This window comes from Neomonachus schauinslandi, chromosome 6, assembly GCF_002201575.2.
Source record: "Neomonachus schauinslandi chromosome 6, ASM220157v2, whole genome shotgun sequence".
NCBI classification, from domain to species: domain Eukaryota; kingdom Metazoa; phylum Chordata; class Mammalia; order Carnivora; family Phocidae; genus Neomonachus; species Neomonachus schauinslandi.
The window spans coordinates 45,152,631-45,169,146 of NC_058408.1; the positions used below are offsets into that span (position 1 = coordinate 45,152,631).

The 16,516-nt window shown below is 36.3% G+C and overlaps 1 protein-coding gene across 1 annotated transcript in view; it reads right to left on the reverse strand.

Annotated features, from left to right (window-relative positions):
* TRMT1L (tRNA methyltransferase 1 like) overlaps positions 1–16,516 on the reverse strand; it is a 53,891-nt gene that overhangs the window by 14,067 nt on the left and 23,308 nt on the right. The window contains exons 8-10 of the mRNA XM_021682588.2: positions 15,099–15,348; positions 14,486–14,698; positions 12,192–12,382 (exon numbers count right to left, since the gene is read on the reverse strand). Coding sequence (XP_021538263.1) covers positions 12,192–12,382; positions 14,486–14,698; positions 15,099–15,348 — 654 coding nt within the window. The remainder of the gene's footprint in view (positions 1–12,191; positions 12,383–14,485; positions 14,699–15,098; positions 15,349–16,516) is intronic.

The following is a 16,516-nucleotide window of genomic DNA, read 5'->3' on the forward strand; positions in this document are numbered from 1 at the left end:
ATGACCATCAACTTAATATAGACTGCTACATGCAGAAGAGGTTATATACTAATCTAATGGTAACCACACATCAAAAACCACTAATTGATATGGAAAGAATAAAGAGAAAGGAATCCAAATATATCACTAAAGAAAGACAGCAAACTATGAAAAAGATCAAGAGAAGGACCAGAGAAGTACAAAACAACCACAAAAGAAGTACCAAAATGGCAATAAATACATAATCAGTAATTACTTTCAATGTAAATGGACTGAATTTTCCAATCAAAAGAAACAGGGTAACAGAACAGATTAAAAAAAAAAAAAAAAGATCCATCTATATGCTGCCTACAAGAGACTCATTTCAGACCTAAAGATACATGCCAATTGAAAGTGAGGGGATGGAGAAACATTTATCATATAAATGGATGTCAAAAGAAAGCTGCTGTAGCAATACTGTATTGAACAAAACGGACTTTAAAACAAAGACTATAACAAGAAACAAACAATACTATATAATAAAAGGGGACAATCCAAAAAGAAGATACAACAATTATAAATATGTATGTACCCGACATGGGAGTACCCAAATATATAAAACAGTTAATAACAAACATAAAGGAACTAATTGATAGTAATACAATAATAGTAAGAGACTTCAACATTCCACTTACATCAATGGACAGATCATACAAACAAAATATTAGGAAACCAAATCCAAATCCAACAATACATTCAAAACATCATTCATGATGATCAAGTGGGATTTATTCCCAGTATTGCAAGGGTGATTCAATATTCACAAATCAATCAATATGATACATTATATCAACAAAAGAAAAGATAAAAACCATACGATCATTTCAATAGATGCAGAAAAAGCAACTGACAAAGTATAGCATCCATTCAGTATAAAAACCCTCAACACAATAGGTTTAGAGGGAATGTACCTCAACATAATAAAGGCCTAATATGAAAAACCCACAGCTAACACCATACCCAGGGGGGAAAAACTGATAGCTTTCCCCTAAGGTCAAGAACAACAGAAGGATATCAGCTCTTGCCACCTTCATTCAACAGAGTACTGGAATTCCTAGCCACAGCAATCAGACAACAAAAAGAAATAAAAGGCATCAGAATTGGTAAGGAAGAAGTCAAACTTTCACTGTTTGCAGATGACATGATGCTATATATAGAAAACCCTAAAAATTCCACCAAAAACTGATAGAACTGATAAATGAATTCAGTAAGGTTACAGGATACAAAATCAATGTACAGAAATCTGTTGCATTTCTATACACTAATAATGCAGGAGAAAGGGAAATTAAGAAAACGATCCCATTGGGGCACCTGGGTGGCTAAGTGGGTTAAGTGTCCAAATCTTGATTTTGGCTCAGGTCATGATCTCAGGATCATGAAATTGAGCCCCATCTCAGGCTCTGTACTGGGCGTGGAGCCTACTTAAGAGTCTCTCTTTCTCTTTCCCTCTGTCCCTCCCCTGCTCTCTCTCTCTAAAAAAGAAAAGAAAGAAAAGAAAGAAAAGAAAGAAAAGAAAGAAAAGAAAGAAAAGAAAGAAAAGAAAGAAAGAGAAAAAAGGAAGGGAGGGCGCCTGGGTGGCTCAGATGGTTAAGCGTCTGCCTTCGGCTCAGGTCATGATCCCAGGGTCCTGGGATCGAGTCCCACATTGGGCTCCCGGCTCAGCGGGGAGCCTGCTTCTCCCTCTGACCCTCTCCCCTCTCATGCTGTTTCTCTCTCGCTCGCTCTCTAAAAAATAAATAAAATCTTTAAAAAAAAAAAAAAAAGGAAGGGAGGGAGGGAGGGAGGAAGGGAAGAAAAACAATCCCATTTACAGTTGCACTAAAAGTAATAAAATACCTAGGAATAAACTTAACCAAAGAAGTGAAGAACCCGTACTCTGAAAAATATAAAAGACTGATGAAAGAAACTGAAGATGACATAAAAAAGTGGAAAGGCATTCCATGCTCATGGACTGGAAGAACAAATATTGTTAAAATGTCCATACTATCCAAAGCAATCTACAGATTAAATGCAATCCCTATCAAAATACCAACATTTTATTTATTTATTTATTTTTAAAAGATTTTATTTATTTATTTGAGAGAGAGAATGAGAGAGAGAGCACATGAGAGGGGGGAGGGTCAGAGGGAGAAGCAGACTCCCTGCCGAGCAGGGAGCCCGATGCGGGACTCGATCCAGGGACTCCAGGATCATGACCTGAGCCGAAGGCAGTCGCTTAACCAACCGAGCCACCCAGGCGCCCACCAACAACATTTTTTACAGAACTAGAACAATCCTAAAATTTGTATGGAACCACAAAAGATCCTGAGTAGCCAAAGCAATCTTGAAAAAGAAAAACAAAACCAGATGTATCACAATTCCAGATTTCAAGTGTTATTACAAAGCTGTAGTAATCAAAACAGTATGGTATTGACACAAAAACAGACACACAGATCAATGGAACAGAACAGAAAGCCCAGAAATAAACCCACAATTACACGGTCAATTAATCTTTGACAAAGGAGGCAAGAATATGTAATGGGAAAAAGACAGTCTCTTCAACAAATGGTGTTGGAAAAACTGGATAGCTACACGGAAAAGAATGAAACTGGTCCACCTTCTTACATCACACACAAAAATAAACTTAAAATGGATTAAGGACTTAAATGTGAGACAGGAAACCATAAAAATCCTAGAAGAGAGCGTAGGCAGTAATTTCTCTGAAATTGGTCATAACAACATCCTTCTAGATATGTCTGTCTCTTGAGGCAAGGGAAACAAAAGCAAAAATAAACTCCTGGACTACATCAAAATAAAAAGCTTCAAACAGGGTTGCTGGAGTGGTGGGGAGTGGGAGGGATGGGGTGGCTGGGTGACAGACACTGGGGAGGGTATGTGCTATGGTGAGCGCTGTGAATTGTGTAAGACTGATGAATCACAGACCTGTACCTCTGAAACAAATAATACATTATATGTTAAAAAAAAAAAAAAAGAAGATAGTAGGAAGGGAAAAATGAAGAGGGGGAAATCGGAGGGGGAGACAAACCATGAGAGACTATGGACTCTGAGAGGGGAAGTGGGGTGGGGAGATGGGTTAGCCTGGTGATGGGTATTAAAGAGGGCACATATTGAATGGAGCACTGGGTGTTATATGCAAACAATGAATCATGGAACACTACATCAAAAACTAATGATGTAATATATGGTGACTAACATCACAAAATAAAAAAAAATTAAAAATAAAAATAAAAATAAAAAGTTTGTGCACAGCAAAGGAAACAACCAATAAAACAAAAAGATAATCTACTGAGTGGAGGAAGATATGTGTAAATGATAAATCCAATAAAGGGTTAGTAACCAAAATTTAGAAAGAACTTATATAACTCAACACCAAAACCCCCCAAATAACTTCCCCAAAATTAGCGGAAGACTTGACAGACCTTTCTCCAAAGAAGACATACGCATGGCCAATAGACACATGAAAATATGCTCAACATCACTCAGAGAAATGCAGATCAAAACCACAATGAGATAACACCTCACACCTGTTAGAATGGCTAAAATAAAAAACTCAAGAAACAACAAGTGTGGGTGAGGATGTGGAGAAAAAGGAACCCTTGTGCACTGTTGGTGGGAATGCAAACTGGTACAGCCACTATGGAAAATAGCATGGAGGTTCCTCAAAAAATTAAAAATAGAGCTACCCTATGTTCACCCTACAATCCAGTAATCGCACTACTGGGCATCTACCCAAAGGATATGAAAACACTAATTTGAAGGGATATATGCACCCCTATGTTTACTGCAGCATTATTTATAATAGCCAAACTATGGAAACAGCCCAAGTGTCCACTGATAGATGAACAGATAAAGAAGATGTGATAAACACACAAACACATGCAAGAATATTATTCAGCCATAAGAATGAAATCTCACTATTTGCAACCTGTATGATTTAGAGAGTATAATTCTGAAGGAAATAAGCTAGTCAGAGAAAGACAAATATCATATGATTTCACTCATATGTGGAATTTAAGAAACAAATGAACAAAGGAAGAAAAAAAGACAAACCAAAAAACAGAATCTTAACTATAGAGAACAAACAGATGGTTACCAGAGGGAAGGTGGGACAGGAGATGTATGAAATAAGTGAAGGGGATTAGGAGTGCACTTGTCTTAGTGAGCACAGAGTAATGTATGGAACTGTTGGATCGCTGTATTGTACACCTGAAACTAATATAGCACTGTATGTTAACTATGCTGGAATTAAAAAAAAAAAATTCCCAGAACTGAAAAACTCAAGTTTCTTAAAGGTCTCACAGATTACCCAGGGACAGTGAACTAAAAAAGATGAATTAATACACGTATTATCACAAAATTTTAGAATATTGGGTAAACAAAGGATATGTTAAGACCATTCATAGGAGAAAAAAATCACAAAGGATTAGATATAAGAACAATAGCAAAGGGGTGCCTGGGTGGCTCAGTCAGTTGAGCATCAGTCAGACTCTTGGTTTCAGTTCAGGTCATTATCTCGGGGTCATGAGATGGAGCCCCAAGTTGGGCTCCATGCTCAGCGCTGAGTCTGCTTCAGATTCTTCCTAGCCCCTCCACCCCCCGCTCCTTCATCTGCTCCTGTGCACTCTCTCTCTCAAATAAATAAATAAAATCTTAAAAAAAAAAGAAAGAATAGCAGACTTCTCAATATTAATATTGGAGGCTAGAAGACAATGAAATAATAATACCTTAAGCATTCTGAAGAAAAACGATTTACAACCTACAATTCTATACGTGGCCACACAATCCTTCTCAGGAAGCTAAAGAAAAAAGTGCTCATTCAAAACAAGAAAACAGACAAAGATAATGGAAAAATATATTAAGGTTCAGATATAGGAGATTCATCAGGAGGAGAAAGCCAAAGCAAATTTCCAGGATGCCAGCTAAAGGCCTTCAGTGGACTTAAAAATAAACCACCCAAAGGAGAGCAGGAGCACTGTCTCCAGGGTGAAACTGGAACCCAAGGTTACCTGATGTACTTACCCCATATAGAAAGAAGCAGTGAAACTGTAGCAGAGTTTAGGAATGGATTATGAAAAGTGAACATATACAAAAAAGGAAACAAAAACAGTAATTATTAATTCCAGAGTTATCAAAGAGTTGCATACAAAAAGAAACATGGCGGCATATTAACTGGTTCATCTGTGTTGAAGCAGCCTTCTAAGATAGCAGCAAATGACCTCTGTCGCCTGGTATTTGTATGCTTGTGTAGTCCCCTTCTTCCCCTTCTTCTCAAGTGTGAGATCACTGGATCTAGTTCATTTCTAATTACTAAAATATGGCAAAAATGATGGATAGTATTAGATTAGGTTATGAAAGACCATGACTTCTGTCTTGCTTTCTCTCTGGTTCTTGCTGGATCATTCTGACGAAGCAAGCTGCCATGTTGTGAGCTGCTGGATGAAGAGGAATGTATGATTAGGAACTGAGGAAGCCTCTGAGCAGCCAGCAACGTGCTGAGGTCTTCAGTCTAACAACCTACAAGGATCTGAATCTAGGCCATAGCCATGTGAATAAACTTGTAAGGAGATCCTTCCCCAGTCAGGCTTCGATTGCAGCCTTGGCAAACACCTTAACCACAGCCTTGTGAGGGACCCTGAGCTAGTGGACCCAGCTAAGCCATGTCCAGATTCTTAATTCAGAAAAACTATGAGATAATACTGTTGTTTTAAGTCATTAAATGTTGGAGTATTTTGTTACACAGCAATAGATAACTAATACAACTTGTGAACAATAATTTTATATTTATAAAAATATAAACACTGAATAATGATTTAGCTAACACTAGAGAGTGGAAGCACATGCATGTAACTGGGTTGGTTTAAGAAGGTGAATACTCTTCTTCCATGGAAGGAAGTTATAGGTAGTTTAAGCATGCCATTTAGAAACAGGGATGTAAATATTAGAAGAAACAGCTGTGAGATTTTAGCTGACAACTTTAGGGAGTACGGCAGGGATCTTTATTTCATTAAGACTATGGAACTGAGGCGCCTGGGTGGCTTAGTTAAGCGTATGCCTTCGGCTCAGGTCAAGATTCTGGGGTCCTGGGATTGAGCCCCACATCAGGCTCCCTGCTCAGCAGGGAGTCTGCTTCCCCCCTCCCTCTGTGCTCTCTCTCTCTCTCGCTCTCTCAAATAAAAAAAAAGACTAGGGAACTAGTTGACTTTTAAAAGATGTGTTATAAGTTGATAAAATTAGAGAAATTTCTAAGTGAGCTGACTTCTTTAAAAGACATACTCATTTACACTCTTTAAGTCCTACCTGACTGCAAGCAAAATGCAGAAAATAAATCATTTCCTTACAGCAATTTATTAAGTCAAAAATCCTTGGGGTGCCTGGGTAGCTCAGCTGGTTTCTGCCTTCGGCTCGGGTCATGATCCCAGGGTCCTAGGATCAGGCCCTACATTGGAGTCTTCCTGCTTAGCAGGGAGCCTACTTCTCCCTCTTCCTCTGCCACTCTCCCTCTCTCTCTCAGATAAATAAATAAAAATCTTTAAAAAAATCCTTTAAAATGTTTGTTTAAAAAAAAACTACTGTAGGTAAAAGTCTAAAAGTATAAAGCAAAATGAAAGACTTCTGTCAGAGAAGAAAAGGGGTTAGATTTTTATGGATTTGGGATCAAATTTGGGCAGAGTGTATTTGACTTTAGCTACTTGTTGATAATGTAAAACACAATACAGTGAGAGATGAAAGATAAAAAATTCAATGTAAGAACTGATTCATCATTTCTAAGGCAAGAATACCATCAGTAATACTGGGTATAAGGTAAAATGAAACACTGAGATTCTTTTTTTTTTTAATGTGAGGTGAAATCCACATGACTGCTATCCTTTTAAACACTTAGGATGTCTATTATTTTTTATATGAGGGAAACCTGAATTAGGAAAAATGAAAAAAGAAACCACAGGCCACTAAACCATTTTCTTAGTTATCCAGGAGAACCAAAACTTTCCAAAGTTTCATCAAAGATATTTCTGAAAACCTGCATTATATTTTATTCATTTATTTTTAAATATTTTATTTTTTTTTAAAGATTTATTTATTTTGGAGAGAGAGAGAGAGCACACACCCACGTGCACAAGTGGGAGAAGGAGAGAGAACCCCAAGCCTGCTGCAGGACTCGATCTTACAACCCTGAGATCATGACCTGAGCTGAAACCAAGAGTTGGATGGTCAACTGACTGAGCCACCCAGGCGCCCCTTTTATTTTTAAGTAATCTCTACACCCAACATGGGGCTCGAACTTACAACCCTGAGATCAAGAGCTGCAAGCTCCACTGACTGAGTCAGCCAAGTGCCCCAAAAACCTGTATTTTAAAAAGTCAGAGTGGATTCTTTAACTCTTCTGATTCTGTTGTATTAAAAACAAGATTAGGATGGTGGGCTGAGCATTGAAACCCAACTTCTTTTTTTTTTTCCAACTTCTCTTCTTATTCTAAATCTCTAGATATGACAGAAAAGATTTTTTTTTTAAAGATTTTATTTATTTGACAGAGAGAGAGGGAGTGCGAGCACAAGCAGGGGGAGTCGCAGTCAGAGGGAGAAGCAGACACCCCCCCCCCCTCCAGCTGGAGCACAGAGCCTGACGACATGAGGCTCGATCCCAGGACACTAGGATCATGACCTGAGCTGAAGGCATCTTAACCGACTGAGCCACCCAGGTGACCCAGAAAAGATACTTTTATGAATAATTCCTAGATAGTGCCAGCACACATCCCAAATTGTTCCGTACTTTCTGAAAGCCTAAAAGCTGAGACATCATACTACTGGAAAGAAAACCACACTGGAGAGAATAGCTATTAGAGGCAGAAAGAGCCTTAGGAGGATATTCGAACTTACAATGAAAAGATGAGTGCAACCGGAGTGGCTCTAGAGCAACAGCTGCAGGGGTCGTTTAGAAAACTGTACTTGAAACAGCTGATTATATTACTCTAATTCATGATTAGTACATTACAGACAATATCTGCCTCCAGTTTGAGGTGATGAAGATGGGTTTAGGTTGGAGAAGCAAGACCGTGCCCTATGTCTGATGAAAAATACTCATCTACAGACTCCGAAAGCTCAATGAATTCCAATTAGGATAAACATAAAGAGATCCACTCAGACATATTGTAACTAAACTGCTGAAAGCCACAAAGAGAAAATCTTGAAAGCAGTAAGAGAAAAATAATTTATCAAGTACAAGGGAACAAAAATACAAGGACTGACTGACTTCTCATCAGAAATAATGGAGGCCAAAGGGCACCGGAATGCTTATATTCAAAGTGCTGAAAGAAAAAAACTCCTGTCAACCAGTAATTCTACATTCAGAAAAAATATCCTTTAAAACGGAAGGTGAAATAAAGACATCACCAGATAAATAAAAACTGGGAGAGTCTGTTGCAGAAATAGTAAAGGAGGTTCTTCAGGTTGAAAGGAAATGAAATAGAGTAACTTGAATAAAATAGGACTAAAGAGCACTGGAAAGGTAATTATGTGGGTAACTATAAAAGATACGTGTGTGTGTGTGTATTCTCTCTTTTCCTGTCTTAATTTCTTTGAAAATCATAATATTTAAAAAATAAATATAATACTATATTGTTTGACTGGATCACCATAGATGTAATTAATATAAGACAAAAATAGCCTATAAGGGGAGAGGAACATAAAATTACATTAGAGCAAAGTTGCTAGCTTTTGTCAGTCTTCAGTCAATATTAAGCTGAGGTAGCTCAAGATAAGTTAAAGGTGTATACTGTTAATCCCTGGAGAAACCATTAAGAAAATAACTGAAAAATATATAGCAAAAAAATCAGCAGAGGAATTAAGAGGACACACTAAAAATATGTCTAACATTAAAAAAGGCAACAAAGGTGAAATAGAACAACAAAAAGACGTAAAAGACATAAAAACAAATAGCAAAAGAGTGGACATAAAGCCAACCATTTCAATAATGACATTTAGTAGGAACTGTCTAAAACTCTCATCAAGGGGCGCCTGGGTGGCTCAATTGTTAAGCGTCTGCCTTTGGCTCAGGTCATGATCAGGGTCCTGGGATCGAGCCCCGCATGGGGCTCCCTGCTCAGTGGGAAGCCTGCTTCTCCTTCTCCCACTCCCCATGCTTGTGTTCCCTCTCTCGCTGTGTCTCTGTCAAATAAATAAAATCTTAAAAAAATAAAATAAAATAAAACTCTCATCAAAAGGCAGAAATGATGAGACTGGATAAAAAAGTAAGATCAAAGATGACACTTACGGGGGTGCCTGGGTGGCTTAGTCGGTTAAGCGTCTGCCTTCGGCTCAGGTCATGATCCCAGGGTCCTGGGATCGAGCCCTGCATCGGGCTCCCTGCTCAGCGGGGAGCCTGCTTCTCCCTCTCTCTCTGCTGCTCCCCCTGCTTGTGCTCTAGCCCCCTCTCTCTCTCAAATAAATAATAAAATCTTAAAAAAAAAATTTTTTTTAAAAGATGACACTTATGGATTGAAAGTAAAAGGATGAGAAAAATATATATGTCAATAGTAACTACAAAGTCGTGTTTATATTAATATCAGATAATATAAGCTTTCAGACAAATACCACAGAGATAAAGATGGATATTTCATAATGGTAAAAGGGCCATACATGAAGAATATAAAACAATTACAAATCTGTCTGAACATTTCTAGAGATAAAATGATAGTTAAAGACAGGCTAAGGAATTCTAGCATAGACATAATAATACAAAGGTAAGACAAATATTAGAATTAAATAAATATTTAAGAAAACTCTCTTAAAATGAAAGATTTGAAACTCTGAAGGGGTACACCGTGATTTAGGAACACTTATCCTAAAAAGATATACCCTGGTAAAGTTACTGGACTTCAAAAATAAATATTCCTTTGGGCAGCCAGGCAAAATAATCATGTCACATGAAACAAGGAAAAGTTACTATAATATTCAGTGACAGATGACAACATAAACACTTTTACAAGGCACTCAAAGAAACTCTAAACTCTTTTAAGTATAAAGGCTATGGGTAGTGAGCTTTAAACATGCAAGAAATCAAGCAGTATTCTGCCCACTCTTGACTAAACTCAGAAAGTTAGATTTAGTAAATTAAGAGATGATTAGAGAAATTATGGCAAAAAGAGTGATGATGATTATTAAACACGTTTAATGTACAGATTTTACTGGCACAATAGAATATAAACGTTACATATTCTAATAACATATAAATGGTATAATGAGCACAAACTGGGAAGGGAAAATGGAAAATGGGAGGGTGATTACCTCATTTATGATGCCAAGAAGCCAAACTATATTACTTAAAACCAAAACAATTCAAATTTTGGAATACATATTTACTACTACAAAAGTAAAACATTAAGAAAGGTAATAAATGAACAATAGGACAGATAAACCAGTATCTAAGGTAGTCAAGAGAGAAGTCAGAAAGAACAAGTATTAAAAATTAAAAAAAGAGAATATAACCACAGAAACCAAGAAAATTAAAAAGAACCATGAGATACCACTTGCCTCAACTCTATGTAAATAATTCAGAAAAGCTAAAGCTATCCTGTTCCCAACAACTGAAAAGGAAAAAAAAGGGCAAAGTTCCAAATTCTTTCCAAGTTTAAACAGATTCCAAAGCCCAATCAAAATTATGCTAAAAAGGAAAACTATACACCATCTCATTTATGAATATTAAAACAAAATTTAAAAAATTAACAAATAGAATCTATCTTAAGAAAATACTTCCTGACCGAGTAGTTTATTCTAGAAGGGCAGAATGGTTCAATACTGGGAAATTTTATTAAAACTAATCAAATCAATAGACCTAAGAAGAAACACCACATAATCATCTCTACAGGTGCTGAAATACATGACAAAATTCAGCATCTTTGCTAAAATACAATAAAACTGGAAATGAAGGATACTTTCTTAACATGAAAAACGATAGGTATCTCAGATCCATGCTTGAATCAGAAAGGACCAGAGAGAACTAAAGCAACATGACAGGATGCCTTCCATTCTCACTAACACCGTAGCAAAAGTACTTGCACAAATGAAAAGCATACTAGGTTATTAGGAAATCTGAAAATCACAACAGTATCTATCCTCAATAAAATCAAAATAAAATACTAGCTGTCTATTCATTTACTCTTTTATTAAGAAAAAAGGAAGATCCTTTACCAGGAACACTCCAAAAATAGAGCTTTGAAGAGGGACTGCTGTAACAGATATTAAACACTAAAGAGCCTCTGTAATCAAAATAGTGCAGTAGAGGTGTATGAATAGATATTCAACCACTGGAACAGAATAGAAAATCCAGAAACAAACTCAAATATATTCTTTAGTATAAGAAAAAAAATGGTATTCTCACATTGGTGGAGAAAGGTGAATTATTCAATAGAACATAACCTACTCTGAATATAGAAACATGAAAATTCTTTCTAAATATAGACAAAATCCAGAATACATAAAATTCAATTAACTTTATAACAGCAACAACAAACTTCTGCATATGAAAGATTAAAAAAAACAGATTTCAACAGAAGTCACAAAATGAGAAAAAATATTTGCAACTCATATCACAAGGGTTAAACTCTAATATGTAAGGAGTTCTTAAAAATCCATACTAAAACATGCCAAGAATCTAACAGAAAACAATGGGCATCTGTTTCTATGCCCCAGAAAAGCAAAACAGAAACAGCTTTGTAAGGGCATAAGCTTCATCTTTTTCTTTGATCCCCATGCCTGGCATATAGTAGAGGCTCAGTAAATGTTTACTGAAGGAATTTTATAACGGATGGTTTTTATATTAAGCCAGAAACATGATAATTATTTTTATAAAATTAGTGATTTGAAACACCCTAGACAAAGAAGTAATCTGACTTATGTTCCTAAAATTAGTGACAGTGGAAACTAAGTTATTTCTAGATGTTTCAAAAGAGGGCAGAGCTAGAGAGCATAAATTGTAGAGCATGAGTAAATAACTTTAATAAACTCACACGAATGTCTTGTCTGTTGATGAAAGGAAATCCAGTATAGGAAATAAAGTTAGCACTGTAATCTTTAAAATCAAAGGACAACAATATGTGTAATTAGGGATGTGATAACGACTTATTCATTGGAGGCTTATACATAAACACAATATACAGTCAAGAGAAATCTGAATTTACCTTCTACCATATTACCATCCTTCTGAAAAATTCTCTCTTCACACCACTGACAATGGATCAGGTACTGAATCTTCTTGGCTGTCTCATCTGCAGAGGTAGGCCCCCTCAAAACTCTCACGACAACCAACACAAAATGTTCCAGAGCCACTGCAAACAGTACCTCAATGCCTTTGTTACATCGGGCTGCAGCTCTGGAAAGAAATTTTTCAAGTTATTTTGGGGGCTTATCATTTTTCTTTGTTTGGCATTATATTGACAATACTAACCTGGACAGGAAACCATGGATGGGTTATGGGAAAATAAGGAAAGTTCAATTCTTAGTAGCAGTGTTTTTAAAAAATCATTACTGTAACTTTTACACAAACTGAAACATGGGTAACAAAGGATGCTTGGCAGAATCTTTAGTAACTAGACAATCTCCATTATGGTATCCTCTCAGTAAGACTACATCCTCTGATTTTCAGTGTCGCTTTGTTTCTTGTCATCACCACCACCCTTCTTCCTTTTTATCTACTCTTTTCTATAAAAGCTTCTTCCAAACAATGATTATTGAGGACTAACTACGTGCAGGCTAGTATGTGCTGAATGTTCAGTGAAAAATGAATAGGCAAAGTTTTTGCCACTATTAATTTTATAGACTTCTGGATTAAATTCTAATTGATACACCATTTATGTACTTAGTTTTCCCTCTGCAGTTGTATGTACTTAGTTCATATGTATTAATTTCAACTTGTTGATATTACATCATAAACATTTTTAAGTATATACAATAGTCCTTGGTGTGTATACATACTGGATATCAGAGTTTTCAGATAGTTAGGAATAACACCAAAGGTATATGAAGTCTACTATAATCCGTAATATGTTGAGGTAGGAATTTCAATCTAAATGCTGTGAACCCAGTGCTGAGGCTAGTGAATGAACTGGCTAATCATGCATTATCTATACTCTCAGGGTCAATTTATATAATATTATTCTTCTAGCAGAATATTCTGAATAAAGTGGGTGCTCAAAAAAAGAAAAAGCCTTTCTTTAACTGTTTAGAAATCCTGATGAAAAACAGAACTTTTTGTTTTGTAGGTAAGATCATTTTGCAGAATCCAGTTTATAAGCCATCATTTTAAAAGTTTATTTATGTTTATTTTTATTTTTGTTTTACTAATCTCCACTCAATATGGGGTCTGAACTCACGACCCTGAGATCAAGAGTTACATGCTCCATCGATTGAGCCAGCCAGGCACCCCTATAAAGCCATCATTTTATTCAAACTATGTAAATAAAGGAAATGAAACAGACATAAAACAAACGATTTTTTGGGTGCTGGGATGGCTCAGTCGGTTGAGCTCCAACTCTTGATTTCGGCTCAGGTCATAATCTCAGGGTTGTGGGATTGTGCCCCGCACTGGGCTCCATGCTTGGTGCAGAATCTGCTTGAGATTCTTCTCTCCCTCTGCTCGAGCTCTCTCCCTCCCCTCCCTCTAAAAAAAAAAAAATTAAATAATTAATTAATTAAAAAAAATCAAATCAATCAATCTTAAAAAGACACCAAAAAAACAAAAACAAATTTTTCTGGGCACTTAGGTGTCCAACTTTTGAGCTCAGCTCAGGTCTTAATCTCAGGGTCATGAGCTCAAGCCCTGTGTTGTGCTCCACGTTGGGCATGGCACCTACTTAAAAATGAATAAATAAATATAAAATAAACCCCACCCACAAAACCCTGAATTTTTCTAAATCTAAAAACAACGTTTGCATTTTCTTTTCATGGTGCTATCCCCCATCTACCCTACATGGTTAAAATAACTGATTTGACATTAACTTTCATTTTTATCTCTTCTTTCTTAAATTATTAACTTTTTTTTTTCAATTAACATATAACGTATTATTTGTTTCAGGGGTACAGGTCTGTGATTCATCAGTCTTACACAACTTACAGCACTCGCCATAGCACATACCCTCCCCAATGTCCATCACCCAGCCACCCCATCCCTCCCACTCCACCCCCCACTCCAGCAACCCTCAGTTTGTTTCCTGAGATTAAGAGTCTCTTATGGTTTGTCTCCCTCTCTTAAACTAATTTTAATAAAACTTTTCATTGGAGAGTAAACTATTTTAGGCACAAAACTTTTAAATCAAATTATAACAAAAACGTTAGATTACCAAACAAATCAAGATTATGGACATGAATACAGAATTTGCACTTTGTGCATATTTTGAAAAATGCAACTGGCACTTTTTGTAATATTATCTCTATCATATACCCAAACATACTAGGTACATTGTTGTCAATCTGGTACCTTGCCACTGCAGCTACAACAATTCTGGCCGCTAGTTCCTTGTAATATTCAGTTCGGACAATATTACAGCCGTAGTGACGCCGGGCAACATGCTGTGCCTTGGCATATAAAGAACTGATATCTGTAGAAGTCACTGAAACTATGCCAAGGTTTCTTATATTTCTGAATGCAGAATCTAGATAGTTCACAGATGTTCCAAAAGGGTCTAGGTGTCTAAAATCAGAAAGAATACATATTTAAAATCTTACTAGTAATCAAAATGGTACCACTATCATTATGTCTAATGATAAAACTCCATGGATTCAAAAGTACTTTACAAATCAATTTTAAATATATAATTCTGTTTTTAAATTAAGTAATAAAATGATCATATGATACGTCAGACATATAAAAGTGAATCAGGCTTAGAAGAAAATTGTCATGCCTGGGAATTTTATTTCAAATGCTAGAAAATGTACTTATTCCATTCCTTAGGCCAATGGAAAAAACTGTACTAATGCAAATAAACAAACAACAGGCTTAGTCCCCCCACCAAAAATCCAGGCCAGTTTAGAAAGTGACAAACACACGCACACATACACAAAAAGTGACACAGCAAATTTTTTTCACTTACATGAAATCAAAGGATCTCAAATGCATCAGTACATTGGCGTCCATTTTGGTCACCTTAATATTACCAAGGTCTTCCTCTCCTTCTTCAAGAATATCATCACTCTCTTCCTTTTCCTTACTGTCCACCACCACTTTCAATTTGTTTAAATGGCAGTTTTCCTGAATCAGTGTCACAGAGTTCTCATTCAAGTCATTAATTGTAACCTTAACTGCACTTCCAAGATGTTTTGCCCATTGTAATCCCATTATCCCTTAAGAGAAATGTGAAGGAAAATGAATTTTAAATTATAGTAAAGAATAAAAACAGTATATAATAAATATTTTATAAAAACAAAACCAAACTGTTTCAAAATCTTAATATTTTCATAAATAATTCTATTTTTACTTTCTCACTACAAAGCCTCTGAAGAAAAGTTACCACACACACACACACGCACACACAAAACGTGTCTAACAGATTTTCATTAATACTTTTTCTAAAGCTTTTCTGTAACACATATTCAAATAAAATAACCATATTTGTTCTGATTATTTTGGGGAATAGGTTTTCTTTGTAAAAATTTCTTACAATGGAATGCTTTTTTCAAACAAAATCTTACAGAGAAACCCAATATACAGTATGAGTAAGAGTGGAGTTACTCTGCTTGGGGGATGGGAAGTTGAAACTCCTCCTGCTGCAGTTTACCTAATGCACCAAAATACGAAAACAACTTTAGTGGACCACCATTTTTTCAAACACTGTACAACAGCATCATTGTGAATTAAACAAAACAACTCTGTATATGTAAGCAAATGATCAGGAATTCAGACAAAGAAAGTCTCTCCTCACAGGCTCCCTACACCTCCTGGATTAGCGCCACAAGGGCCATTCGTTGCAATACAGGAGATGGTGGCACAGGCCCAGCCGCTGCGGATTAGAACCCTCTCTGTGCTACAAGTCCTGGCCAAAGTCTCCACTCACGTGCCTCATAAACGTAAACATTTAACATCTACTATGTGCCACGGTCTTTACAAATATTTTCAGGTTCTCATAACAAGCTTGTGAATAGTTCTAATATTCACATTTTTAGAGATGGGAAAGCATGCAAACTGACTGCTATGAACTGATTTAAGTTTACAAAGGAACATTACAAGAAAGGACTGAAAAGCTCAGACATTAGCTTTAATGATTTCAGGTGACAAAATAGTTCATTGCAGCAGTATTCACCATAGCCAAGACATGGAAACGTGAAGTGTCCACCGATGGATAAAGAAAATGTGATATATGCACACATACACAAAGTTACTATTCAGCCATAAAAAAGAAGAAAATCCTGCCACTTATGACATCATGGATGGACCACTGGGGCACTATGTTCAGTAAAATGTCTGAGAAAGACAAATACTGTATGATCGCACTTATATGTGGAATCTAAAAAA